This window comes from Fundulus heteroclitus, chromosome 3 (genome assembly GCF_011125445.2).
Source record: "Fundulus heteroclitus isolate FHET01 chromosome 3, MU-UCD_Fhet_4.1, whole genome shotgun sequence".
Classification (NCBI taxonomy): domain Eukaryota; kingdom Metazoa; phylum Chordata; class Actinopteri; order Cyprinodontiformes; family Fundulidae; genus Fundulus; species Fundulus heteroclitus.
In genome coordinates this window covers 28,635,279-28,661,681 of record NC_046363.1, presented here as the reverse complement: position 1 = coordinate 28,661,681, position 26,403 = coordinate 28,635,279, and the positions used below count along the sequence as shown (strand labels likewise).

Genomic DNA, 26,403 nt, shown 5'->3' with positions numbered 1-26,403 from the left:
TTTCTTATCAAGACAATGATCCTTAAACACGCAGAGAAGGAAACGCTCAGCTAGTTTAAAAAAATATCAAATAAAGCTCAAAGATTGTTTTGAGCTGTACTCATTTGATCACTTGACTTGATTTAGTGGAAAGAACTGAAGGTCAGAGTGCACAGAAGATGCCCCACAGACCGGTTTGTACGAAAGATTTGGCACACACACAAAAAAGTTGCACTTGAGTAATGCATGTGGTTGCTTTCTACATACTGGAGGCACACTGAGCTGTCATTACCAAGAAAGGCTTTTTAGCTACATCATGCAGAATGCTAAACTATCTATTTAAGCAACTCGATTTGCATGAAGTTCAAGAACAGACAAGAAAAAAAAAGTCCTTGTCATCCATGAGTCTAGAAAGAATTATAAACCATATCTAGCGCTTTGGGTCTTTAGCGAACAGCAGCGAGAGACAAATATCTACAAATTGAGAAAACATTATACAGAGTTGAACCTTCCCAGGAGTGGCCAGCCTTCAGAAATTCCTCCAAGAGCACATCACCTATTATCAAGGAGGACATAAAAGAACCCAGAACAACATCTAAGGCACCGTACTTCCCACTTGTCTCGGTCAAGGTGGGTGACATGATTCAAGAATAACAGGTAGACTGCCCAAAAATGTCAGGGAAGAGAGCTTCACTCTTCACTACCTGCTGAGCAGCAATTCATGAAAAACAACAGGATACAGGGCTGCTTTGCTGCTTCGGGAGGACTCATGTGATTGATGAAACTATGATTTCTGCTCCATCAGGCTGCACAGTGGCGCAGTGGGCAGCATTGTTGCCTTGCAGCAAGAAGGTCCTGGGTTTGATGTGCTGTGCAAAGGTCCACCCTGGTTCTTTCTGCATGCAGTTTGCATGTTCTCCCTGTGCATGCGTGGGTTATCTCCGGGTACTCCAGCTTCCTCCCACAGTCCAAAAACATGACTGTTAGGTTAACTGGCCTCTCTAAATTCTCCTTAGATGTGAGTTTGTGTGAATGGTCTCTGTGCTGCGACAGACTGGCGACCTGTCCAGGGTGCACCCTGCCTCTTATCCATTGACAGCTGGAGAAAGGCAACCAGCACCCCTTGCGACTCCTACAGGGATAAGCGTGTTGGAAGGATGGATGATTTCTGCTCCTCAGGAGAAAATCCTGAAGGTTACTACACTTATGCTCCAGCCTTCTTGGGTTATTCTGTGCCGCTGCTCCTCGTCTTTGGGACGTTCACCCAGAACCTTTGAGGGAACCACAACCCACATACAGCTGGAACAAAAGACTAAAAGCATTTATTTTTAGGAAAAGCATTTAGTCTTTTATAGTTGGCTAAGCTTCTTACTTGTTTGTCAATGTTAATTATTGTTTTTAAAATCCTTGTAAGCCCATTGAAATTTTGATAATGTAAAATGCAGTTAAAAATTATCATTATTATTAATATTAATCCTCTAAAACACATCTGTAGGTCCACTGAATGTCTCAAGATAGAAACAAAGAAGCTCTTTTGCACTGGCCTAGACAAAGTCTAGAGTTACATCCAGTTGAGATGCTGTGAGTTTGCCCTAACTAGTCTGCTCATGTTAAAAAAAAAACAGTGCGGCTGAAGTGGAACAATTTTCCAAAGAAAAATGGGTCAGAATTGCTCCACAACCATGCAAAGAGTCACTGCCTGTTATTGCTTGATGAGGGTTGTTGCATGAAAGTGTGGCGCAACTAGTTGCTATGATTCAGGTAGGTTCAGGCTGGTTTGTTCTACTTTTTATTTTCTCAGCAAATGAAATAGTATTAAAGTTTGACAACAGATCAGAAACAGAAGAAATCTGTAAGGGGGCAAATACTTTTTTAAAAACACTGCATTTACTGACCAAAACGTTGACGTGCTCTTCTTCTTATTTGCAGGTCTCAGAATGAGAGGTGACAATATAAAAGACAAATTTCAATAGGAAGGGATGATTGTTTTAAACAAGCTGGCGGAGCTGTGCTTCACAATTTTCTACTGACATTTTCTGTGTGGAAATTCACACCTTATAGTCTTCTCAGGCTGTGCTGACAAATTCCCAAAGAAGGCAGTTTTTGCAAAACAGATTATGCTTTCTAGAACTGAACAACGGTAGAGCAGCAAATAAAAACCATACCAGTAGTAAGAAGAAACGGTTTCCAGCAGACTTAAAAAAACACACATAAAACAAACAGATAAAATCTTTGATGATCATTTATTGTAAGGTGAGAGAGATTGCAATCCCTGACGTATTTAAAGTGGCGGTATGTTCACAGAAATGTGTCGTATGTCTTTCATTTTACGTGGCTACTTACAGGAGGTCAATTATTTGTGCTTTTTCAGGCACAGCTCCTCTGCTCCTCAGATGGGACTGCTGTGTCTCTTTGCGGGTGTTAGCTGTTGGTACAACAGACCAAACCATTATGCCAATGGTGGTAATAGGGAGGCAAGGTATATAAATGCATTGTTTTGCTTAGTTGAATTGCAGATTTCCTTCCTTTTTATTTTTTGCTTTTTTTTTATTTTCATATTGTTAAAAGATATGCAAAAAATTGCCTCGCCAGTGGCGCTGTTGTATTGCACACAACCAATGTACAGAGACCTTATTCCTTGATGTGGCTGACCCAGGTTCTGCCCCCTTTCCTGTCAGCGTACTTTCAATAAGACGGCCACTAGCGTCATGAAACAAATGCAAAAACTGGATCATATTTTGCAAGCACTCTGATATTCATTTCACTCTTTTCTTTTAAGTCAGTTGAAAGTTTCCTTGGCAGTGTGCTTTGGTTCATTGTCTTGCTAATAATACTGTCACAATCCCCTGTAGTTAATTTTCGGTGTATAGTTAGTTGTTTTCCCAAGCTTGTTGATTTCTTTGTTGTCACTCTACCAGCATCATCATCACCTCATGGCTCAATCTCGCCGCTGCCACACTTTGACTTCGCAACCTCCGCTCCATATGACAAATGCGCTCATATTTCACCTTCAGATTCTTACAAAGAAGGTCTGTAAATTTAGCTAGTCATCGTAACATTAAACTAATTAAAACTACTAGCACTATTTTCGGCAAGCCAGCCCCACAACCTCGGTGTTTGCACCTCAAAACTTCACTTTTGGTATGGTTTAGGTGGTGTTTGGTACTCTTTCTCCTCCCAACACTTCAACCATTGTAGAACAATCAAGAATCAAGAATTTGTATCTTGACATGGGTTGTACAATGATTTACAAAGAGTTCAACTCAACATTTCACCAATGTTGTTCCAGTTTGTCATTGACTTGTCTGGATTTTTCACAAAAAACTTGAAATGAACATGAAAAGGCTTTTCTTCAGCAGTGGAGTCTTGCGTGTTGGGTCACTGTTTAGAGGTTGGTTGTTTTTCATGTTGTTCCTGCTTATTCCAAGTCTTTCTGTTGTCTTGCAATCCAAATGTTAAGGGTTTGATTCCAGCTTTGTGTTGTTACTAGTCGATACGCCCCTGGGCAAGGCGCCTAACCCTATCTTGCCTACCGATCTGCCTATCAGTTTATGAATGTGTTGCTTTGTGATGCCGATTAGGTGAATGTGACTCCAGTGTTAAAGCACTTTAAGTTGCCAGTATGAATAGAAAAGAGCTATGTTGATTTTTCTTCTACCATTTCTGAAGCCCTCTATGAATAGCCCTTGATGAAAGTACAACTCTACTGATTTTTATTGTCATTTTTTTTTTTTTTTTTTTTTACTCCTTTGTCAGAAATCATGCAAGGAGCACCTGGTCATTGATGGTTTTTAGTGAAATGCTTTTTTGCTGCCTCTTTTTTTCGTTTTACTTGTTGTTATTTCTTTGCAAGTGTGGATTATTTGGGATTGATAGCATCTGGTGGTAATCTAACAGTCCCATTATAAAGATATCTGCTCAGATTAACACTTTTAATACTTTATGTTCCCTGCTCTATGTATCAAGAGTTAGTAAGCTGTAGCTTAGCTTTGTGTCATGTAAAGTGTTCATGAAGTTGCAGAACTGATTATCAGTCACTTCCTTGAATGCTGAACTTGTTCACAGTTCTGCGTAAGAACAATCAAACGGTTTGAGGCTAAATGAGTGGTACATGATCATTCATCAAGCAACAGGACGAGGAAGAAAGGAAAATAAAGATTAAACTGTCAGGTTGCTTTAAGCCAAAAGCTTCTGTTTGGATGAAACGAGACAAAATATGGAAAAAATGTGGAGGATGCTTGCTGGGGGAGGGAGGCATGTTGTGCAGAGATCTTGAGGGTCCCAGCAAAGACAGTTAGAGGATGACAGCAAAGGAAAACAGATTGAAAAGACAGGAGTTTCACGATGAGTCATTTTGTGACATTTTAAGAGAAGAGTCCCCTGACACATTTCTGCTCCTTTCTCAGTCTTACACTCAGAGGGTCTCAGGTAACATCATCTGCCAGCTTCTCCTTCACGGTGAGTAAAGGCAACATATCTTCACTTTTGTGAGATGTTTTTTAACCTTTTAATTGGCTTGTGGAACAGAAACATCTTTGAAGGTTTTAATGAATCAGAACTGTTTTCATATTTTGTATATTATAAAATTTCACATATTATATGTTTTCATGTAAAGGAAATCGAGCATTAAACTCGTCTTGTTTTACTCACTGGCTTTTCTGTTGTAACATCTGCACATATCTGACACAATCAACAATCTCCCTCCTCCTCTTCTTCTTCATGCCTTTATTTAAATTCTTCTCAGATGCTGCCGCTCTGTTATCTTACCGTCTCCTTGCTATGGAGTCTTCCTTTCCTCTCCTCTGTGTTCCCCCTCAACTGCAATGAGACTCAGTACGAATGGCCGATGCAAAATCCCAAGAACTGCTGCAAAAAGTGTCCACCAGGTACTATGACGTCATTTTTACATTCGCCGACTTTACAGGGTCAACGATTTTAACCTTGAATTGCTCTACATTTGTTCCAGGTTTTCACTATATTTCACGGTCGCAAGAATCTTGTGATATCAAGTGCGAGCCCTGCAAGGGTGAGCGATACATGGATAGCTACAACCTGGAAACGACCTGCTATGTTTGTGATGTTTGCAATAAGGGTAAGACGCTTACAGTAATCATGCCGTTTGGATGGGAAGACTTAAAATGTTTTAATTTGGGCTATAGCTGTCTCTAGATCACAAAATTACTTATTGGTAAATGACGTGTCGCAAGTAAGAACGTAAAACTGGTTACTATGTCTTTGCATCACAAGGATGTGGTTTGACTCTTAACACTATCACCAGACAATCAAGGCTGATATGGGTTGGTTTTGTTTTGAACAGAAGCATGATCAAGCATTACTGTAAAAATACTCACTGCTCTACACATTTCCCTCTCTCTTCTTTATACGATCTTGTGGTTCCAGTGTGTGCGTGTGTGTTATCTCTGCGTTCACGGTGAGATGTGTGAGAGTGAGTAATCTGTCGCTCTGACCGCTAAATTTGACCAGTTTTACTGCAAAGCCTCACAGAAGAGAGACAGTTGAGTTGAGTGATGATGATTTCAGAGAAGCTAACCAGCAGAGAAAATACTGCATCTGAGGGGATTTCCCTGTTTATGTATCAAAGGGGGGCAGACAGTCAGACAAGAGAAGAGGGCAATGGAGGGTCTTTGAAACCACCTGTAATTAAAGCCAAGAGAGACTCGTGTTTGCAGCCGTCTAAGAAACAAACTTTTTTTATGTAAGTGAAAGGAAAAAAATATGTATTTTAAAAAAAATTTTGAACGGAAAGATATGCTGACGATGAATGTCTCTGCACTGCTACAGGTGAGCAAAAATAACCTGTTTTGCTTACATTTAAATGTCACAGTGGAAAAGACTGAAAAAAAAAAAAAACCTGCACCAAAGTAAAAACATGTTAGCGGTTCTCAGTCTGATTTAGTGTAGTTTACATTCCGAGCCTTTTTTTTGTTTTGTTTTTCAAATTTTGCAGGTTTGTCAGGCAATCTGTGTCAAATGTGTTTTTGTCTAGTGAAAACTTCTTAAAAGCTCAGTTATCGGTTTTAGAATCTAGCGAGAGGAATGTGGGTGTTGAAAATGTCAAAAAACTACACATACAGGGGCTCCGTGTCGATTATTGTGAACGGAAACTAATTTAGGTGGAAATGATTCAACCCACAGACACAGTTTACATGCTGACCTTGCAGTACAGTTGTCTCTGTTGCGCTTTGAATCTTAATTGTCTTGTTAACAGTTTGCAAACTGCACAGCAACAAAAAAAAGGAAAGAAAAGAAAAGAAAAGAAAACCCATCAGCTTTTGAAGGCTTTGTGCTGAACATGTTAGCATTTTCGGGAGGGGTGATACTCTAAAAAAAAAAGAAGTCGTCCCTTCACATTCTCAGCTGTGCTATATTATTGGGTATGATGGTTAATTTTGCACCAAACTATATTAGGAATTCCACAGGAACCGACATTACTTTCTGTGTGATGCTACGGGTCAGAGAACTGGCAGCTGCTGCAGTTTGGCCTGGCGCTTTGCACTGCATGACAGCTAAATGGGGGAGGAGGGATGGACAAGGTGGGGGCTTGTGCATCCTACATATAGAGGTTTTGCTCTTTGGCTGTCAAAATCTAGGGGCTAAGGGAATATGAGGGTATGACCTCCCACCTTCAGTATCATCAAGACCTCCCATGAGAAGCACAAACTTTAAATGATCAATCCAGTGTACTCTATATATCAACTAACGGATGCATATTTATTTAATACATTTCAAACTCTGAAACATGTATAATCCAGTTTAATCTACTAACTCTCGTTGTGTTCTTTCTAAATTATAACCGCGAATGCCCCTTAAACATTCATGGTTTATTATGACTCTAGTTCTGTGAAAGTAATTTAAGCAGTTTTCTGTTTGCTAATTTTGAACCCACAAGCTGGGGCACCTTTGTAAGAAAGAAATAGTTTCATCAAAGTGAAACACTGCTTTCACAAAGACAAAACAGCCCTGCCCAATTCTAATGAAGACGTGATAATAAAACTGCCTAATGACACAGAACTGAAATTATTACCACTAAGAACCAATTTATGAGTCATTTTGCTCCATCTTATTCCTGCCATGTCTCACAGTCATTCTCTCGCAGAAAATGTCCTAAGGAGATTAAAACAAACGGTCTTGTTTCAGTAATGTATATTTAAACGTGACTCTCTCTCTTTTCCTTGCAGCTAACTTTGAGAAAGTGTCCAGCTGTAAACCAACCACCAACACTGTTTGCAAGTGTAGTGTTGGCTACAGATGCAAAGATGGACCCTGCACAAAGTGTGAGCCTGTCCCAACGACCATCAAATCCACCCCACCGCCATCAACTACAGGTGAATTACTGCTTCTCTGCACATTCAACTAAATTAAAAATTTACATTTTACTTAAGAACATTGTTTTCTTTTGTATTTTGCACATAAAGGTAGGATCCTCCCACAAAGTAACAATTTATCAAAATATTTCTTCTTATCATAAAGGCAACTATTCTCATCCCAATAATGATTCTGATAGAAAGATACGTTTCTTATAACTTTCTACAGATAGTTTATGCCTACTCTTTTACTCTTACAGCACTTGAGTTTAAATGTTTAATGTTTATTGGTGGGAAAACATATCTATGAATCCAGAATACTTGGTTATTGTCTGGATGCAGTGTTTCTTACAATATTTATGTGGGAATTCCGTTCTTGGGCATAACTACTTTGCTGCATCCATCAATGTGTAGAACAGATAAGCTGCGTTACACTATATTAATGTTTATAAATGTCTCATAACCAGATTTATCTATCACAGAATCAGCATGAAGGATGATTTCATTCCCCATAAGCAATATTTTCTACTAACTTATTTATCTAATTTAATATTTATTAGATTTAATTAATACTAAAATGATTACATTTCAGCAACAAAAAAAAAAAAAAACATTAAAGGTAGAGTCGGCGAGTTTTCCAGAAGTTTTTCCAAATTCCTTTATGAACAACTACGCAAGCGCAAGACCATCTTACCTTGCACTTCTGCTCCCGAGGGGGATCGCGTGAAAAAATCTCCCAAATCCACTCTGCTCTTATTACGTTATACTGAAGCCTTCTCGTTCTACTTCTTCTTATAAACTTGTATGCGGTTTGCTTCTTGCAACTCTCAACCATGTTCAAAGTATACAGTAGTTGCATTTCCATCAACGTTTTTAAATGCACATTTTGAAGTAATGCGTTAGAAAAAGGTTGATGGAAATGACAAAACTCTAATTAACTCTTCCACAATTAAGTAAAAAAAGTTTTTCCGCTCGCCAGAGGTGGTTTTTGGCTTTTTCGAAAGCGACATTACACTGTGCGTCTTCTGGTCAATTCGCCACAAGCCAGTAAAAGGGAACATGTCTGACGCTAATTTTATTTTTTGCGACATTTTAAAATTTCACTCAAAATTTACATGTGCATTGGATGGAAACATAGCTTAGTGAAAGCTGCGGAGGTCCAATGAACGGCTAACATTTAAGCTAATCACTAAGCTAACCGCTAAGACAACCAAATGCATAAACACTAGAAGTGCGTATGCGCAGCCAACAAGCGGAAACTAACAAGTAATGTGAACGCACCTTAGTGTTAGTGAGCGCATGAAATGATTGGCATGTGGAATAACTAATAGATAAGGTGATATCCCCAAACTTGAGGGACAGATGGGGGTGAGAGCAGGAACAAAACTCTGACCAATCCATGCCCAACAAATAAAAAAAACTTTCTGGAACTTTTCATAGAATTTGGGGAAATTAGCCAAACGGAAGACAAAAACTATTAATCCCAACCCAAACTGACCTGGGTGATGAGTACTGGCTCAGACTTGGTTGGACCAGACTTCTTCATGGCTTCAGGGGAGAGGTGTTAGTACAAGGGACTGATCAGCCAATTAAAAGGGAAAGTTAGTGTGGTGATTATGTCAGGTTAGACAACCTTGGAAAAATGGATTCTAAAGTTTTAACTAAACAACATTTTTTGACTACAGAGAAACCAGTCTAAACACTGTTAATGTAATCCATACTGTCAATAACCTTTTTCACGTTGGAAATTTCAAACAAGCGTTCATTCTTTTGAACGAAAAAAAAAGACGATTTCAGACAGGTTTAACACATTAATCTGGATTTAGTTCTGGGACAAATCACTCATTATTTAAAAAGCTCTTTGAACTTCAAAGTTAGCAAAGGAAGATAATTCAAATGAGAAAAATATTGGCTTAAATGGGCAGACATTGAGACTGAAAATGTTTAATAAATTTGTCAAACTGAGCAAAAAATAAAAAAAATAAAATAAAGGATATTTTGGAGATTCGGGGATGACACTTACTACAGAATAATTTTTGTTTACCAGATCTAAGGGATCTGCAAAGGGAATGGAGTGAAGCTTAAATCTGATGTTTGTTGGGATTACAATTGTATTATTTTGATGCAAACGTAGATACGAAGCAAATGTTTCTTTAGTGTACTTGACTCTTATGTGCAGGCTCAATACTGGGTTTATCTAATGGAAATGTACAATAATGATAAAACAATATAAAACTCTGCCACATTGCATAAAATAATACAAACACAATTTGGTTTGTTACCATGCATAATATCATTTTGCATACTTTTACTTCATGCTTGTACTTCAAACCAAATGTTTGCGTACCCTGCGGTAACTATCGAGGAAAGAAACACACAAACTTTTGGTTTGCTCTGAACTATGAAACTGTCGGATTTCCTCTTAACATCTGCATTGAAACTGATAAGGTTTGTTTCCTTCCCCCCATAGAAGCTACTGGATTCTCCTCAACAACCAGAACAACTATTAAACCAAACAACCCAATCAGAGGTGCAGTAAACTGTTAAAATTATACATATTTTCCTTTATTTGCTGGGGATGTGAATTCTTTGAAAATAAAATGTCTTTTTTGTTATGTTATCGCAGATACACAGTGGTACCTGGTGATAATTGTCCTTCTGTGTGCTGGAATTGCACTGGTTGTAGTGACAAAAATCAAGCCATTTCTGCACTGGATCCGGTCCAACCAAGGTAAGATGAGTGGGACACAGGCTCGGACAATTTTTCAGACACTTTAAACTTTTATACATTTTGCTCTCACAAATCTTATCCAGTTTTTAATCCGTGTAGAGACCACATTCCACAGTGGAATGGCATCAAAAATATTCAGACAACATTGTTCATTTGTTACATTAAGTATCTTAACTCAGTCTCACTTGGTTGCCAATGTCAACAGTTGGTATCTGAGTCATCTCTTTTTGGTTGCTTTTTAGCTCACCGGACAGGTTTTCAATAAAAATAGTTGTTGTTTTTTTAGTCTGGTCAAACATTTCGGTGTTATTGTAGCCATGTTACATTACTCATTATTCTGCTGAAAGACCCAATGACAGCCTATTTTCAGTCTTCCGATAAAGGCCCCTGGATTTTTTTTTAATGATTATTAAAGTTCCTGATGGGATGCAAGCTAGCAATAAAAAAGGGCATTTTTTTCAAGCCTGACACTCAAATAACCATACCACATACAACGTGTCTTATGGTGGTTATGGAGACTTGGAGACCCCCAGATATCAAGAACATTCAGTTAATGTCATGCAGTTCTGTAACAGAGGGTGTTTAGGATTTTATTACTACTTTACAAAGTTATTTTCGTATCCTACAAAAACAAAAAGCAACAGCTTTCTAAATAAATGTTTCTAGAAACTTTGGTTTCTTTAAAACTGTAAAAAGTAAGCTGAAAATATTTTATTTTAATTATTTCAAAAGGATTCTTAGAGGTACCAAAAACAAGTGATTTTATTATTTTTTTAAACTTTTTTCAGGACATGGGATTTTTTTTCGCCAATCATTAAATACACTTAACTTAAAAGTTGTGTTTCTTTAAAATTTTCAGTTTGACATGCAATAAAACATGAATTTCTTTTAAGTCTTTTACTCACTGGTAGTAGGAGTGTCAACAAATACCCACATCTGTATTTTGGAGTACCTTAGCATAGCGTGTAGCAGAAGAACAATCTTGCGTTATCCCTCTTTTCTTTGTTGCAGTAAAATAGCACACCAAATTTCACCAGTATTACTTACTGTGTTAAAAAGCTACTGAAATATACTGACAATGTCACCTGACATGTGCATAGCTTTGGTATTTATTTCTAATACATCGTGCAACACTGTGAAGACTCTCTTATCTATCCCGGTAAGGGTTCACTCACCTCAACATTTTGGATGCTTGATGTTGAAAGTAAAACTGATGGGATGACCTACTTTCTGAATTATTCGGTGAACAAAATCTTTATCACACATAAAATAAAATACAAGAGATTGATGTAACAAAGTATCTCATCCTGGCACAGCATAAACCTTTGAATTCCACACCTTTGATCCCAATACACTTATACTATTCAAAAAGGTGCATTATGGGGACACACGTACTTCAAAGATGTGACACACGTACTTCAAAGATGTGGCAGGCCTTGATGTGACAGGCCTTGATGTGTCACAAAATCCCCTTTGTTTCCTCACATTTAAAGAGTTGTGTTTTTTTCAACGCACAAGCATATGTTGCATCACAGGAAACAATGCAACAGCTGTTTTAATGACTTACTAACAATTCAGGTATCTTAATGCTGTTTCAGTCATACTTTGCTGAAATAAATTCCTGAAAAGGATGTTTTCCTTCAGAAACGTTTTTTTGACAAAAACTTCATGGTCAGTGTTTAAACTCCTTTTGCTTCCTTTAGCTGTTGGTGTATACATGATTGTAGCTTCGTCACAGTCCCAAACACACAGGGATCCATTCCAGCCTATCTATTTGTTTCACTGTAAACACCAGGCTGAAGCATAAAATAGGCTTGTATTAGCTCAATCACATAATATGCACAAACTATAGCCAGGTTTTTGCAAGCCATGTACACGACATTAGGTAAAAAGGGTTGAAAACTGTTCCTTCAAAATGCAGGTTATACATCTCACTGAATAGACCAACATTCAGATTCTTCGGCTACAAAAATATTAACAAGTAGGAGTCTTTGATATATTTGCCAAATGCTGCAAATCTAATTAAAATTGTTCTTTTCTGTTTTGCTTCCCAGGTTATTTTCTGCCTCAAAAAGTTGTTGTAGTCTCTCCATGCGCCGTGGACGACGACGTGTCCAAGCCGGTCCAGGAGGTGTGCGGAAAATGTGACCACTGCATCGATTTATGTATAAAAGACTAGATCCTGAACTTGTATGAGTGGGTGGAAAAAAACATAACAAAATATTCACCGACATGAGAAAAACAACGCCTCCATTGTTTCTCAGGATGTTTATGGCGAATAGAGACAAACAGCTATCCAGTTGTTATTATAAAGAGGACCAGAGAGGATGTATGGGTCAGGGACTAACGCTGTTCCCTAAGAGGAGAGATTACAGGATGCCTGGCTTCTGATCACACAAAAACTAACCCTACAAGAACTTCATTGGGAAGATTTTCTTTCTACCATAACTCACAGATTGGGACACTATAATAGTCCTACAAGGGCTGTTTGGTCTTTTGCTAAATGGGTATGTACTATAGTACACTGTACTTTATAAGATAAGCACACGTGAAAACACATTTAAGGGTTTAAGCATCAGTAATGAGATTCTCACTCAGCAATAATTGAGGTAGGTGTGTCCAAACCTGTTCCTAAGTACATATATTTACATATAAATATATATACTGTATATATGTATATAAATAGACTTTGAGAGGCTGTTTGTTTTAAGAGCAGGAATATTAAATGTGAAAGTTCTTTGAAAATTTTGTTTATTCAAAATAAAAAAAGTCCACTTTAAATGGCTCAAGTGAGGTGCAGTATTTTAGCTGACGGTGTATATATAATATTTACAAGGTGACTATCAGGCTTGATGTGAGTTTCCTTATCCAGCAGCAAAACAATGACAACTGTGATAATTTCACATCATTTTCTTGTCTTAGCTTTAATCGTGTTTTTAAGGTTTTATGATTCTTCTCTTTAAGAGTCCAACATGTCCTCCAGAATAAATCTTGGATGGTTTTGATACATCACAGCTCCTCTTCCTTCGATACGTGATAATCTTTCCCCTGCTCCTGGGAGGGGAAGAAAACGTCCTCTGTCTCACCGGTCCTCTCTTCTTCAGAGAGGTGAATACTTGGAGAAGGTGTGGGATGATACACAGGACAGTCTCTCTCGTCTTCTTCTCCATTGCTCTCCCTCTCAGATCTCTTTCCGCCCGGAACCGTCTGCCCAACTTGACCGGTGACGTGGCTGAGCAAGCTGAAAATGACTGTGCCTGGATTGTGGACGTGGACTGGACCAGCAGTGAAGAAAACAAACAAACAAAAAACACATAAGGGATATTCAAAGTGACCTGCGTTATAATTTGTTTTTTATCACTTGAGTGCAGCTGCATCCTAAAAACGTTTCTTTATGACTTATAATGGGAGTTGAGTATTTCATCTGAAAGAGCTTATTTCACTCAGTGGTACCTAGATTAGCAGCTGAAAGTGGCGACGTCTGCTGCTTTGCACTGAATGAGTCTCTGGGGAACTGATGTGTCGACTCCTTTGCCTTTCCATTTGGCCCTTTCTGAAAAAGAATTGGACTTATTATTGGATTTATAGAAAACAGCAAGAAATATCACTCAACAGCCTATGCATTTTTGGTAAAAAGAAAATTTACCATAATGTATCCCCCTACATTATGAAAATGATCTGGTCCCAGGTTCTAAAATTATTCAAATTGAGGTATCAAAATGCAAAACAGAATCCAAATTATTATAAAACAAAGTTTAAGCCACAATGGAACGTACACCAAAGCCTTTAAATTGGGATTTAAGAGGAAAGAAGCAACTAGACACGCTCTTCTCTATGACTATGCCTTAAGATCCTGTCCATGAACACTACAAACAGGATCAGTGACTAGGGCTAGCCCTGGCAGAGTCCAACCTACACATAGGCCCAATTTTGTGCAGAGAAAGCGGACACAGCTCTTGCTCTAAATTGGGCTTACAAGGACTGAACGGATATTAAGAGCTGCCAGATATCCCATCCCATACCACAGCATCCCCCACAAAACACGTTGGAGACATGGTTGTAAGCCTTCTCCAGAGCCACGAGGCACATGTAGACCAGAACAGCATACACACATGATTTCCGCAGCAATTCTGCAAGGATATAGATCAGGTCCACTGTTCTGTGGCCAGGAGGAAACCCCACACCGCTCCTCCTGGATCCGAGGTTCAACAATCAATTGGAGCCTCCTCTCCAAAACCCCAGAGTAGCTTTCGATAATTGGAAAACACTCTCCAGTCCCATTTCTTCTGCCAATGCAGCAGTGTTGGCCACCTTAAAACCGTGTGTAAACCATGACAGCCCTAAAACGTCCAGAGCCTTTAGAAATCAGGTCAAACCTCATCCATATCTGCTGCCCTGCCGCTGGAGAGCTCTGACCACCTTAGCGATCTCTGCCACAGTGATGAAATCACATTCTCCAGATTCTTCAGGCTCTGCCTCCTCTGCAGAGGACTTGCCTGGTTTGGCTCCAGGAGGATGCCCTGGTCTCCCTAATCTGGGCGTGGTTCACCTGATGATGTGGTCAGTGATGTCATCAGAAACATTGAAACACTCTTAGTCTGACCCTTCCCCTGAGACTAGTTTGCCATAGGAGATCCTACCAGGAGCTAAAGCGCTGAACAACATAGCCCTCAGGGTCAAAGTGGTACAAAATCCTTCAACCAAGTTAAGGTGGCAGTTCAACAGGGGGAATCACCAACCCTCATTGCGTCCGGCTGAGATGAAATCAGCTCCTACCAAGTCTGAAGCCACGGTTCTAAACCGGAGAAAAAGGTGGATTAAACCCTCTGGGTTTGGAGTCGGCCTCTGCCTCAAACGGGGGAGTTTAGGTATCTTGGTGTCTTGTTCACAAGTGACGGTAGGGTGGAAAGAGAGATGGACAGACAGATCGGGGCTTCGTCTGCTGTAATGTGGCCTCTGCTCCGGTCTGTGTTGAGGGTGAGGAGCTCTGTTATCCGTGGGGAGCTCAAAGTAGAGCAGCTGCTTCTCCGCATCGATAGGAGCCAGTTGAGGTGGTTTAGGCATCTGATCAAGATGCTCCCTGGGTGCCTCCTTTCGGGGGTATTCATGGTACATCCTATTGATAGGAGGCCCCAGGGAAGACCCAGAACTCCCTGAGGGGACTATATATATATATATATATATATATATATATATATATATATATATATATATATATATATATATATATATATATATATATATCTTGTCTGGTCTGGGGATGCCTTGGGATCCCCCAGAACAATGGGGAGAGGGACGTCTGGGTTTATCTTCTTTACCTGCCGCTTCCACGACCCGATCTCAGATCAGCAGGAGATGGATGGAGAAGCAACCAGAAGTTGCTGGTCACAACACTTGTTTAAGTAATCAGAAAGAGTGACAATCTCAATAAAACCAGGAGTTTTTGCTGATCTAAAGCATACACATTCTACACAATGCCATGAAGGACAGTCTTCAGCAACGGCCTTAGAGAAGCAATTCCTGCTGCCTAGCAATCTTGGAGGGTGCACACCCATTTCCAAACTATTTGAAATCCATCATTCTACAACGAGAAAGTATCTTCTCGACAGATAAACTCACAAAATATGAGTTTACACTAACTGAAGACAACAAGAGCGTAAGCGAACACAAGTGAGATAAAACCATTTTCTCAATTTAAATGAAGACGACTGGCAGTCTGCCATGTGATAGACTGCCGCCTCCCGCCCATTGACAGCTGGAGATAGGCACCAGCACCCTTCGTGACCCCACAAGGGATAGAAGTGTTAGAAAATGGACGGATGGACTGCCAGTCTTTCCAAAGGTGGATGCTCCGGAAAATTCACACACAGGTCAGAGCATGGAGAGCTCAAGGACACTGAAAAAAACCTCTAACTCAAATTCTTTTTTCCCCATTTAGCACATTAAATATATGAGTTAATGTCAGCACACCAAAACATAAATAAAATCATAGAGGGAATGGTTTGTTTGAAAGAGCTGTCAACAGAGAGCCTCCTATTTCCTAAAAGAACTCAGCAGAACAGCCTAGCTTTGCAACATTGCATCTGAGTGAACTACAAGACATCCAGAGCAAAGCCCTGTGAAAAAAATGAGACCAAAGTAAGGTGTCTGGTTTTAATGAACAGTGGCACATTAGATGGAAACAATCACAGCCTATCAACACAGACTGACCATCCAGCTCAAACCAACTATTAAGCACAGTAGAGGAGAGGTAAGGATTCAGGTTTTTGCAGCAACAGGACGTGGACACCTTGCAGGCATCATAAGAGTTGACTATGAACTCCTCTGTACAGAAACATATTCAAGAGTCAAATGTGAGGCTGTCTGTCCAACATCAAATTGAGTCACGCTAGCTATAAAGCAGTGTTCAGGTTGTTGCTGCTAAAGGTGGTCATGCAAGGTACTGAATCATGGGGCTGCACTTATTTTTCACACAGTGTTCTTGTGTGTTGGCTTAATCCTTATTCAATAAATTATGTTGAATCTCCTCCAGTCTTTTGCACACATCAGGTTATAATGTTAGAACCTTGTTAAGACCAGATCGTTAAGGCCATAAAATACATTTTCAACATTAGAAGTGAAGGAATGTGTTTTCACCATGACTATACATAAAGACAGCAGAAACCGTAGCTTACGTACCTCATTGCACAGCTTTGCAATAACTGAAAAACAGAAATGATGAGTAACATAAAATTAGTTTCAGTTGTCAGCGATGACTCAACTTGTTCATCATTCATGTAGCAGAGAGCTCATGACAAATCCTCAATTTCACTCATCTCCACGCTGTGCAGGCTAAATGTGATTATTGTTCGTCGAAGCTGAATCAATTACAAAGTTCAGCCGAGGCCTCAGAAACTGTCCTGAATGTAAATGAACAGCTTACTTTGTCTGAAACACGTTTCATCTCGGGGCTGATAGATGCAGAAGAGGACCATGAGGGCCAAGCATCCAATGAAGACCACCGGGACCAAAATGGCTGCCATGTCAGGGCTCGTGTGTGCTGCGACAGAAATAAAAAATAAATAAATAAATGGTCAAAGCAAAACTCAGATCCACAAAAAGCAAGAAAGCGAAGCATTTTCAGTGAGAGCAAGTAGATAAAAGTAAGATAATGAAACTGAAAAAAAACATAGGGCCTGAATGTTTAGGACCTCTTCTGTTTTTAGGTAAATAATTTCAATAATCAGGTTTACTTTAATACAATTAATGAATAGAAATCAATGTAAGCTTTTGTTTTTTTTTTAGCTCTTAACCTCTTATGAACTATTTTGTCTGTCATGTTTTTGTAAGATTCCTTTCACGTTAGAAGAAGGAAACTGACAAAACAAGAAATAAAACCTTAAACAGAAGAAGGAAATAAATGGCGTGAAAAATATTGAATTGGCTTTTCATTCTTGACTGATTTATAAAACACATGCCACACATGTAATTTCCCTCTGGGATTATTAAAGTATTTCTGATTCTGATCTTCATGTATCTTGTCTCAAATGTTCTGCATTTCTCTTGGGTTGAATAAATTGCATGTCAATCGAACAAGAAGCTGACTTAGTGACACACTTAAAAAGAGAGCCCCCTGATCTGCATAATGAAACCTAAAAGGAAGCTCAGAAATAAATCATGTGGGGAAACAAAAGGGAGGAGAATGGTTGATTAGTGCTGCCACAAGTTGACAGTGTTCTTTGAACACTTTAGCGCCACCTTCAGAGTAAAAGCTGGTGTTACATAGACCTATAAATATCAGGCAGAAAGCTTTGTTTCCCTCTGATGGATATGTTGCAAGTTGATATATTTTTATCTAAAACATTTAATGACTCACTGCCAATTTTAACAATGACCATATCAAAAATGATTAAAATATACTCTATATTTTGGTTTATCTGTGTTCAGCCAAACACATTAGTAATGCATTAACAAGCCTCTCTTGCAATTGACAGCTCATGTCTCAATGAGACTATCTGTATAACTATAGGTTTAATAATAAGAATCAAAATTATTATCATATTGGGTGTAAATGTAAGTTTTTTTCTCTTGATCATTTAAATTTTGAGGCTAATTTTAAATATCTGTAGCCAGTTTTTCAGAAGCACTAATTATTAAATAGTGCTTACACTGTAGTACATACAGTCATATTCAATAAATTAGAATATGGGTTTCAGTCGGGCTCATTAATCAGAATAACAGTTCCTTCTGAAAATAACAACCTTTAATCGAGATCAGAATCGGAATCAGCTTTATTTGCCAGGTCTATGTACACTTACAAGGAATTTGACTCTGGGTTGTACAATGCTCCCAATGTGCTTACCCATACAATAATACAATAGCACTATAGTGCAGTAATACAAACCAGTCTGCAGTTTATAAAACACATATGAATACACTGTAAACAAGCAGACAAATTGAGACAATAATGCAAATATTATTTCCATTGTTATTATTATGTACATGTTGGAGGTGGAAGTGATGTACAGGTGCACATATACATACAAACATACATGTATACATACATGTGAGCAAGTATTAGCCTATACTTTTCATTAAGCCCACATTTCTGTTTTTTAAAAAATATTTTTTATCAGCTTTTATGTAATATTATAATCTTAAATGTCATGTTTTCATTAGGTGTAAGGAAATAAAAACACTCCCTAATGAACAGAAATGAGGATTTTAAAACATCAGTCTGTGAGTAATGAATCTATATAATTTGATTATGTTAGTTAATTGGGTTACTGAAACTAATTGACTTTTTTCATAATATTCAATATTATTGAACATGACTATAAAACCTTGATATGATAGTACAAGCATGTTTTGTCCAAAGCCAGATATGAGCATTTAAAACCAGTAAGGCTTGTATGCAGCAGCTTGGAGCTCCTTCTGCGCTGTTCCTGAGCTAATATTAAGGTCGGATGAAATTAGGAGCTCTCTAGCTATTGACTATTGGTGACCTCTGCTCCTTAGCATCCAGTGACCCTCCTCCATGATCTCACATTACAACTTCCAGTCATTTCCACTTTGTTGTAATACTACCAGCAGTGGGCTGTGGAATATTTAGAAGAGAGAAAATTTCACAACTGGACTTATTGGACCAGGTGCCATCCTAACACGGTACCATGGCCGAATTTGCAGAACTCTTAAGAGTGACCCAATCCTTCACAAATGTTTGTAGCAGCAGTCTGCGTGCCTAGGGGCTAGATTTATTTTCCACCTATGGCCATGGAAGTGACTGAACCACCTGAATTGAAAGTTTTGGAAGGGGAACCCAATGCTTTTGGCAATCTAGCCTATGAAGGTGGTCCTAAATAGGATGTATCCCCTGGACCAAAGACTGAACCAAGTTCTACAGCAGATTTACTGAGTATTGCTCAGGTTTTAGAAGTAAAAATCTAAGAAGTGAGGCATATTTTTTTTATCAAGCTGCTTTTTATGTAATACATCAGAGAAGCAGCCAAGGGGCCAATGGCCATTCTGCCACACACCCATAAAGGCTGGATGTGTCCGCTCCACATATGGATGAGTGGCAAGATTGCTGACTTGCTAAAAGAAACCCAGAGGATGTTCCTCTGTAGTCTGCCATGTGCCATGCAGGGGAATTGTTTGAAAGAAGGTGCTTAGGTCAGATGAGACTAAAACTCCACTTTCTGGTCTGATTGATTGCAAACTTAGGACCCCATGACCGTCGTAAACAAATTAATGGTGGCAGCATCTTTCTGTGGAGCTGCATTCCTTCAACAAGAAAAATGAGCTGACCAGAGCTGATGGGAAGATGGATGGAGGTAGACACAGGGCAACCATGAGAGAACGCATTAGCAGCTACAAAAGACTGTTCCAGCAGAAGAACGTAAAGCCACGGCTATAAATTAACCTAAATCCAGCTAAGAATCTGTTGCAAGACTTGAAAATTTATTTTCACACAGGTTCTCCATGCAATGTAACTGAGCTTCAGCGATTTTGGAAAGCACAAGAGATAAAAAAAAAATTCAGCCTCTTGATCTGCAAAGCTGGTAGCAACATATCCTAAAAGACTTGGGTCTGTAATTGTGTGTCAAAGGGTTATTACAGTTTAGTTGATACAGTTGATTACAATATTCTCCTGCAAAGACTTGAGCATACTGTAGGGATTAAGGGGAAAGTATTAGGCTGGTTTAAATCTTATCCAGATTCCAGTTTGTTCATGTTAATAATAAATCCTCATCAAACTCTAGGGTCACTTGTGGAGTACCACAGGGTTCAGTCCTTGGGCCAATTCTATTTACTATATATATGCTTTCGATCGGCAAAATTATCAAACAGCATGGGATTAATTTCCACTGTTATGCTGATGACACTCAGCTATATTTATCCATAAATCCTGATGAATCCAATCAGTTACTTAGACTGCAGCCATGTCTTGATGACATCAAAAGCTGGATGACTTTAAATTTCCCGCATTTAAATTCTGACAAGACAGAAGTTGTAATCTTTGGACCAGAGTCTTAAAAAAATAAACTTCTTGATCAATCACTTAATCTGGATGGCATTAACTTGGCCTCTGGTAATAAAGTAAAAAATCTTGGTGTTATTTTTGACCAAGACACGTCATTTAAATCCCATATAAAACAGATTTCCAGAGTTTCCTTTTTTCACCTCAGGAATATCGCCAAAATTAGAAATATTCTGTCCAGGAGTGATGCTGAAAAACTAGTCCATGCATTTGTTACTTCAAGGCTGGACTATTGTAATTCTTTACTATCAGGAAGTCCACAAAATGCAGGTCAAAGTCTTCAGCTGATCCAAAATGCTGCAGCAAGAGTTCTGATGAAAATCAACAAGCGGGATCATATTTCTCCAATTTTAGCTTCCCTTCATTGGCTTCCTGTTAAATCAAGAATAGAATTTAAAATTCTTCTTCCAACGTATAAACCCCTAATAATCAAGCTCCATCATATATCAGAGCTCTGATTACCCCGTATGTTCCTAACAGAGCACTTCGCTCTCAGGCTGCAGGTCTGCTGGTGGTTCCTAGAGTCTCTAAAAGTAGAATGGGAGGCAGATCCTTTAGCTATCAGGCTCCTCTCCTGTGGAACCAACTCCCAGTTTTGGTCTGTGAGGCAGACACCCTGTCTACTTTTAAGACTAATATTAAAACTTTCCTTTTTGACAAAGCTTATAACTAGAGTGGCTCATGTTACCCTGAGCTACCTTTAAAGTTTTACTGCTATAGGCTTAGGCTACTGGAGGATATCAGGATCTAATTTTCTCACTCTATAGACTTCTACTGTTCTTCAATTATGCATTACGTGTTGTCATTTCTGCTTTAACTTTCTGTTCTCTCTCTCTTTTTCTTCATAGTAGGTACACCTGGTCTGACGTTCTGTTAACTGTGACATCATCCAGAGATGACAGATCACCCGCTACTACCATCTAATGTAGAACAGATTACTGGATCAATGTGTGCTTCTGTGCTTTTTTGTCTCTCTTGTTGTGTCTCTGCTCTGTCTTCTGTAACCCCCAGTCGGTCGAGGCAGATGACCGTTCACACTTAGCCTGGTTCTACAGTAGGTTTTGCTTCCCGTTAATGGGTGTTTTTTCTTTCCACTGTCACTTCATGCTTGCTCAGTATGAGGGATTGCTGCAAAGCCATGGACAATGCAGATGACTCTCCTTGTAGTTCTACACTTCTCCAGGAGTGAATGCTGCTTGTCGGGACTTTGATGCAATCAACTGGTTCCCTTATACAGGACATTTTTGACCAATCTGTATAATCTGACCCAATCTGTATAATCGGATTGAATTTGACTTTGGAAAGTGCCTTGAGATGACATGTTTCATTAACTGGCGCTATATAAATAAAATTGAATTGAATTGAAAAATTTGATTAGTTAGGCACTTGATTGCTTTAATCCAAACTACTATAATGAAAACTCTTATAGCTCCCCACCCCTAACCTGACCCTAGCCAGATGTATGTCGCTCCGCCTAGCTCCACTCACATCCATCTGGGACATCTCCCATAGGAATTGCCTTTTTTGAAGGCTGGGCCTTATCAAAAATCCTTGCATATGATTGGACAAGCCACTTGTCTGTCATCTTTATCAACGTACTTTCAACCACTCACACCGAAGCCAACCCGTGACGCTGTGAGAGCAACGCAGGAAAAAACAAAACTTTTTTTTTTTTAAATGTGTTTGCGGCTCTAGTGGCACACGTTTTATTGACAGTGAGCTGACAGGAAGAGGGGGGAAGACATGCGGCAAAGTGCCGCGGGTCGGAGTCGATCCCGGGCCGACTGCGTCGAGGACTAAAGGCCTCCTAATATGGTTTGCGCTAACTGCTCCGCCCCGGAAAACAAAACTTGCCAAATCCGGTCGGGAGAAGGGTGAAAACATCGTTTCCATCAACAAAAGCCTTCAGAGGCGTTCTCTGATGTTCTTTTAATGAAACAATATTAGGTAGATTGGACAACACTGAAGAAATAGCAGCATCAATGTTAACGCTTGCTTCCTCGATGCGAGCCGCCATTGCTATCTGAATCAGAACAGTCTCTATGGGAGATGTCCCAGATGGATGTGAGTGAAGCTAGGCGGAGCGAAATCAATCTGGCTAGGGTCAGGTTACCCCACCCCACCCCCAGACTCAAACACACTCACCCGGTTTGGGATTGGGAGTGGTCCGGACAGCAGCAGGGCCACACCTGAGGGATGAAAAGGAAAATATGTGAAGACAATAAAATTATCTAATCACTATACTGCAGTATTTCTACTGTGGTGTTTCTATTGTAGACTTCTGTGGTGATAAAAATACTCTTGAAACCGAAACTATATTTTACCATATTTAATCTAAAAGGCAGAGGGATGTTTACAGCTTCAGTACTTGGCTCTCATACAAAACAACGCGATGGGCAGATTTCCGGAGGCCAGAGAGGCCCGTTCATTCCTCACACAGACATTAAGCATGACCAATTGTGTAAACCCATTCAGGGGCGTGCACAGCATGATATCAGTGTTCCTTTCATCACATCGGTGGAGCAGATCATACTATAATGTAGACGTGTTCATGCTGACACATCTTCCCCATTCGGTCCAACCTAAGTATATCAGGCTCTGTATCTCCATTGTCTGTTGTTTATCAGTTGTTTCCATGGTAACTGTCTGTTGCAGCCCAGTCTCTGTAATCTTTTATTCCATAACATTACCGTATTTCAAGGGGGAAAAAAGTATAACTCACCGTGGGGAGCTACAAGGTTTAGTTTGAGCTGAGGAAGTCTGTTTGTCTTTGTTCACAGTCACCGCTGCTGAGGCTGTAAACCAGAAACATCACTTTATTCAAAATATACTCTTTTCTCTCATCACATTGTCTTAAAATAAATGAAAATCTCTCTTTCATTAGAGGTACTGTGAAAGACTAGAATGCAACTCTTCATTTTCATTGGAAATTTGTCACATGGGGTTCCAAGTTTCACTCATTTCCTCTCACTGTGCCACTGTCTGCTAATAACAACACAGAAAAAAGTCCCTCCCTCACTCACTCATACCCACACACATTTGTCATTCTTTGTTTTTAAAAAATATACATCTAATAACAATATTTTAGCCACTTGGGGGCAGTTGGCACAACAATAAGGTTTTGCTGTTTCGTGCTGCAGGTAGAAACATCACCAGCACTTCACTCGCTGCCCACTCACCATCTGGGGCCAAGTCAGTTCTCAATGTTCAACGCAGCTATATTGTGCGAAGTTTAATTTCATAGTTAAAAAAATAAAACCACCCTGAAGGTCAATTTAAGGAGTTTCATCAGGTTCTCATTTTGTTCTTACATGCAATTTGATATGATATAAAGAAAGTGCAGCGACCCAACACATGACTTAATCCTAAGTATTTAAAGTACTTTAAACCTGACAAACATCATCAAACCTCATTTCCGAAGAATCAATTATTTTTCATTAATACCAAACTCTTTTAAGCTTCAGGCGCCGTCTGCCAGGGATCTCAAAAGTATCATAAACCTTTTCAATAAGCAATTCGGGGTTTTTTGTTTGTTTCTTTCGTTCACCTGCACTTAGTCACGCATCAATATGGAGTAGTTTTCACCAGAGAGTCAAGCTAGAAACTAGTCAAGGAGTGGCACAGACAAAAGCTATTTCAAATGTATTTGTATGTTGTTTTTTTTAAATATATTTTTATCACATTTTAAACAAACTAATAAAGGAATGAAATCAACAAGGTGCACCCTAGCTTATGATGCATGCAGTCAAACAAGCACAGATGACACAGAAACTGAGCAGATATGTAGAAATGTTCCAGCATCACAAATAAAGCAGCATTAGCACTCCTGATAATGTGTTTCTTATTAAAAAAAATAGATGTTGTTACACATATTTAAATAAACATCCTGACAAATCTGTCAAATTGTCATAAACATTCATACAGTCTGTCTAATCTTAAATAAAACGTGATTTGACCTGGATTTACCTGTTGTATCCATTAGTTTTTCACAGTGCTTGCAGTTCCCTTTCTGAGCCGGCTCTGTGCATATGAAACCAGGCTCACAGACACATTTCAAGGGACTTGTACTTGTGCAGTTCTGAACCACTTGGAGATGATACTCTAAAGAAGGCAAAAACAGGGATGAGAGGTGGGTCTGAGCTGATGGTCTCTTCTGCATGCGCAATGATATGGCGTGCGTGCATGCATGCATGAATCTGTTCAAAGTAGGACTGATGCAAATGTGTTTACTTGGATTACAGTCTTTGAAACAGTTATAGCAGGAAGTCTCACGATTCCAATCGTCAGTGTACTTTCCTGGAGGACAGGGATTGCACTGCGTACAAGACTTCTGAAACGTGCCTGACAGAACAGGAAGAAACAAATAAGCACAACCGGATGGAAGCAAGCGCCGTGTGAATGCAGACCCAGAGTGCATATAAATCAAGGATGTGGTCATACACTGTGGATGTCAGGCGCTACAGACATAATGTGTTGGGGTTTTTTTAAACGAAGATGGCAGAATCAACAGAAGCCTAACATAACCACATCTTTTTAAAAATGTCAGTGCACAATCACACGGTGAGTTAAAAGCTACACAAACATTTTTTTCATTAATAGAAAAGAAGTTTAAAGAATCATTAGATAGAAAAGTATCCTTTTACCTGCAGGGCATTCAAAACACTTTATGTTTCCCTCCATATAGGTCCTCTCTTGCCCCTGACATTTAAGTACAAATAAGAATAAACCACAATATCTTCATGCAACTAATATCAATACACCTGATCTATATTTTATGTACACAAAATAGTTATTTCAGTCATAAGCTAAGGTGAAAAAGTATGAGAATATTTTTTTTTTCTTTTTACCGTGGGAGAGTTGAGCACACACTGTGCAGATAACAGTACAGCTAAGTAGTATTGCACAATCCCCATCCTGTAAGTGAAAATTAGAGGGCACTCAGGTAATTAAACAGTACTTAAGGAAATATGTGCTCCATATTTTTTTTGCTATTTTAAAAAACACAGAATAATGTCCTTTTTCTAATTTTACGACACAATAAGCAAGATAAACGGTCAGACCTTACCTTTAATGAGGCTCTCCCTTTGTTCTGCTTCTATTGTTTTGTCAAGCTTCCTCTAGGTGAGCTACGGTCTTCTCGCTAACTCTACCCATCGTCTGTGTCATTATTTCCTTACCTGGTTGTCTTCCTGCCTTCCTGTCTCTTCCGCACCACACTTGCTGCGGTGTTGTGCTTACGCGCCTAACCAACTCTCTAACACTTATGCATCAAAGTATCATCGCTTTCCATTTCAACTGTAATGTCTGACTAAAGGCAGTTCTGCAAAATAACATGATAAAGACAAACAGATCTTGACAATACCCGGCTGGGTTTCATGTCTGGTTTGGCTGTTTTTTTCTGAGAATACTGTCTCTTCTCGTCGGGTTATCTTAAAATCTGTGCTTTAATAAATCAAGAAAAGAGACTAAAATGTCCAAATCTTCAAATTTCAATGAAGAAATATAAAAACATTTTTTTTTAAATCTTTTCACAATAGGGCGGCAAGGAGACTAAATGTTTTTAGATAGTTCCTCGAATTCTCTGCACAAGAAATAAGTGACATTTAACAAAGTTATCAGATGTAAAGAAATATGTTTTTCCCCCCTCAATCAATGAAATCTCTGAAAAACAGAAAGTCTATTTAAAAAAAAATAAACTTTTTGTCTGTGGCAGAGGAGTCTCTCATAAGACAATCACAGATTTTCCTCTTGGTTTAGATAACAGCTCTTTCAGTCATGTTAATAATAAACTGTAACCTTGTTTAAAAATTAACTCCTTATCAGTAACACGCTGAAGTAATTGCAGGTCT

General features: G+C 39.1%; 2 protein-coding genes across 2 annotated transcripts in view; one reads left to right on the top strand and one right to left on the bottom strand.

Moving 5' to 3' along the window:
- The window catches only part of cd27 (CD27 molecule), a 19,804-nt gene extending 6,988 nt beyond the window's left edge, over nt 1–12,816 (top strand). The window contains exons 2-8 of the mRNA XM_021320371.2: nt 4,386–4,437; nt 4,724–4,865; nt 4,946–5,071; nt 7,179–7,325; nt 9,775–9,834; nt 9,931–10,035; nt 12,090–12,816. Of these exons, the coding sequence (XP_021176046.2) occupies nt 4,724–4,865; nt 4,946–5,071; nt 7,179–7,325; nt 9,775–9,834; nt 9,931–10,035; nt 12,090–12,214 (705 nt within the window). The 5' untranslated portion in view covers nt 4,386–4,437 and the 3' untranslated portion in view covers nt 12,215–12,816. The remainder of the gene's footprint in view (nt 1–4,385; nt 4,438–4,723; nt 4,866–4,945; nt 5,072–7,178; nt 7,326–9,774; nt 9,835–9,930; nt 10,036–12,089) is intronic.
- si:dkey-260g12.1 (tumor necrosis factor receptor superfamily member 5) lies at nt 12,773–26,403 on the bottom strand. The gene is made up of 11 exons (XM_012870254.3): nt 25,620–26,403; nt 25,402–25,468; nt 25,198–25,252; nt 24,785–24,895; nt 24,521–24,655; nt 23,277–23,349; nt 22,700–22,743; nt 16,958–17,074; nt 16,714–16,736; nt 13,489–13,588; nt 12,773–13,310 (listed from the first exon to the last, which is right to left on the bottom strand). Exons 2-11 carry the CDS (start codon nt 25,465–25,467, stop codon nt 13,045–13,047), a joined length of 990 nt encoding a protein of 329 aa, XP_012725708.2. The 5' UTR covers nt 25,468; nt 25,620–26,403; the 3' UTR covers nt 12,773–13,044.

What these genes read in the sequence shown, in the direction of transcription:
- si:dkey-260g12.1 (XM_012870254.3), bottom strand. Translation starts at nt 25,467, where the DNA reads ATGGGGATTGTGCAATACTACTTAGCTGTACTGTTATCTGCACAGTGT. An exon ending in TTTCAAAGACTGTAATCCAA is followed by an intron (nt 24,656 to 24,784) that starts GTAAACACATTT and finishes TGCCTTCTTTAG; the next exon opens with AGTATCATCTCCAAGTGGTT. An exon ending in CACTCCCAATCCCAAACCGG is followed by an intron (nt 17,075 to 22,699) that starts GTGAGTGTGTTT and finishes TTTCTGTCGCAG; the next exon opens with CACACACGAGCCCTGACATG.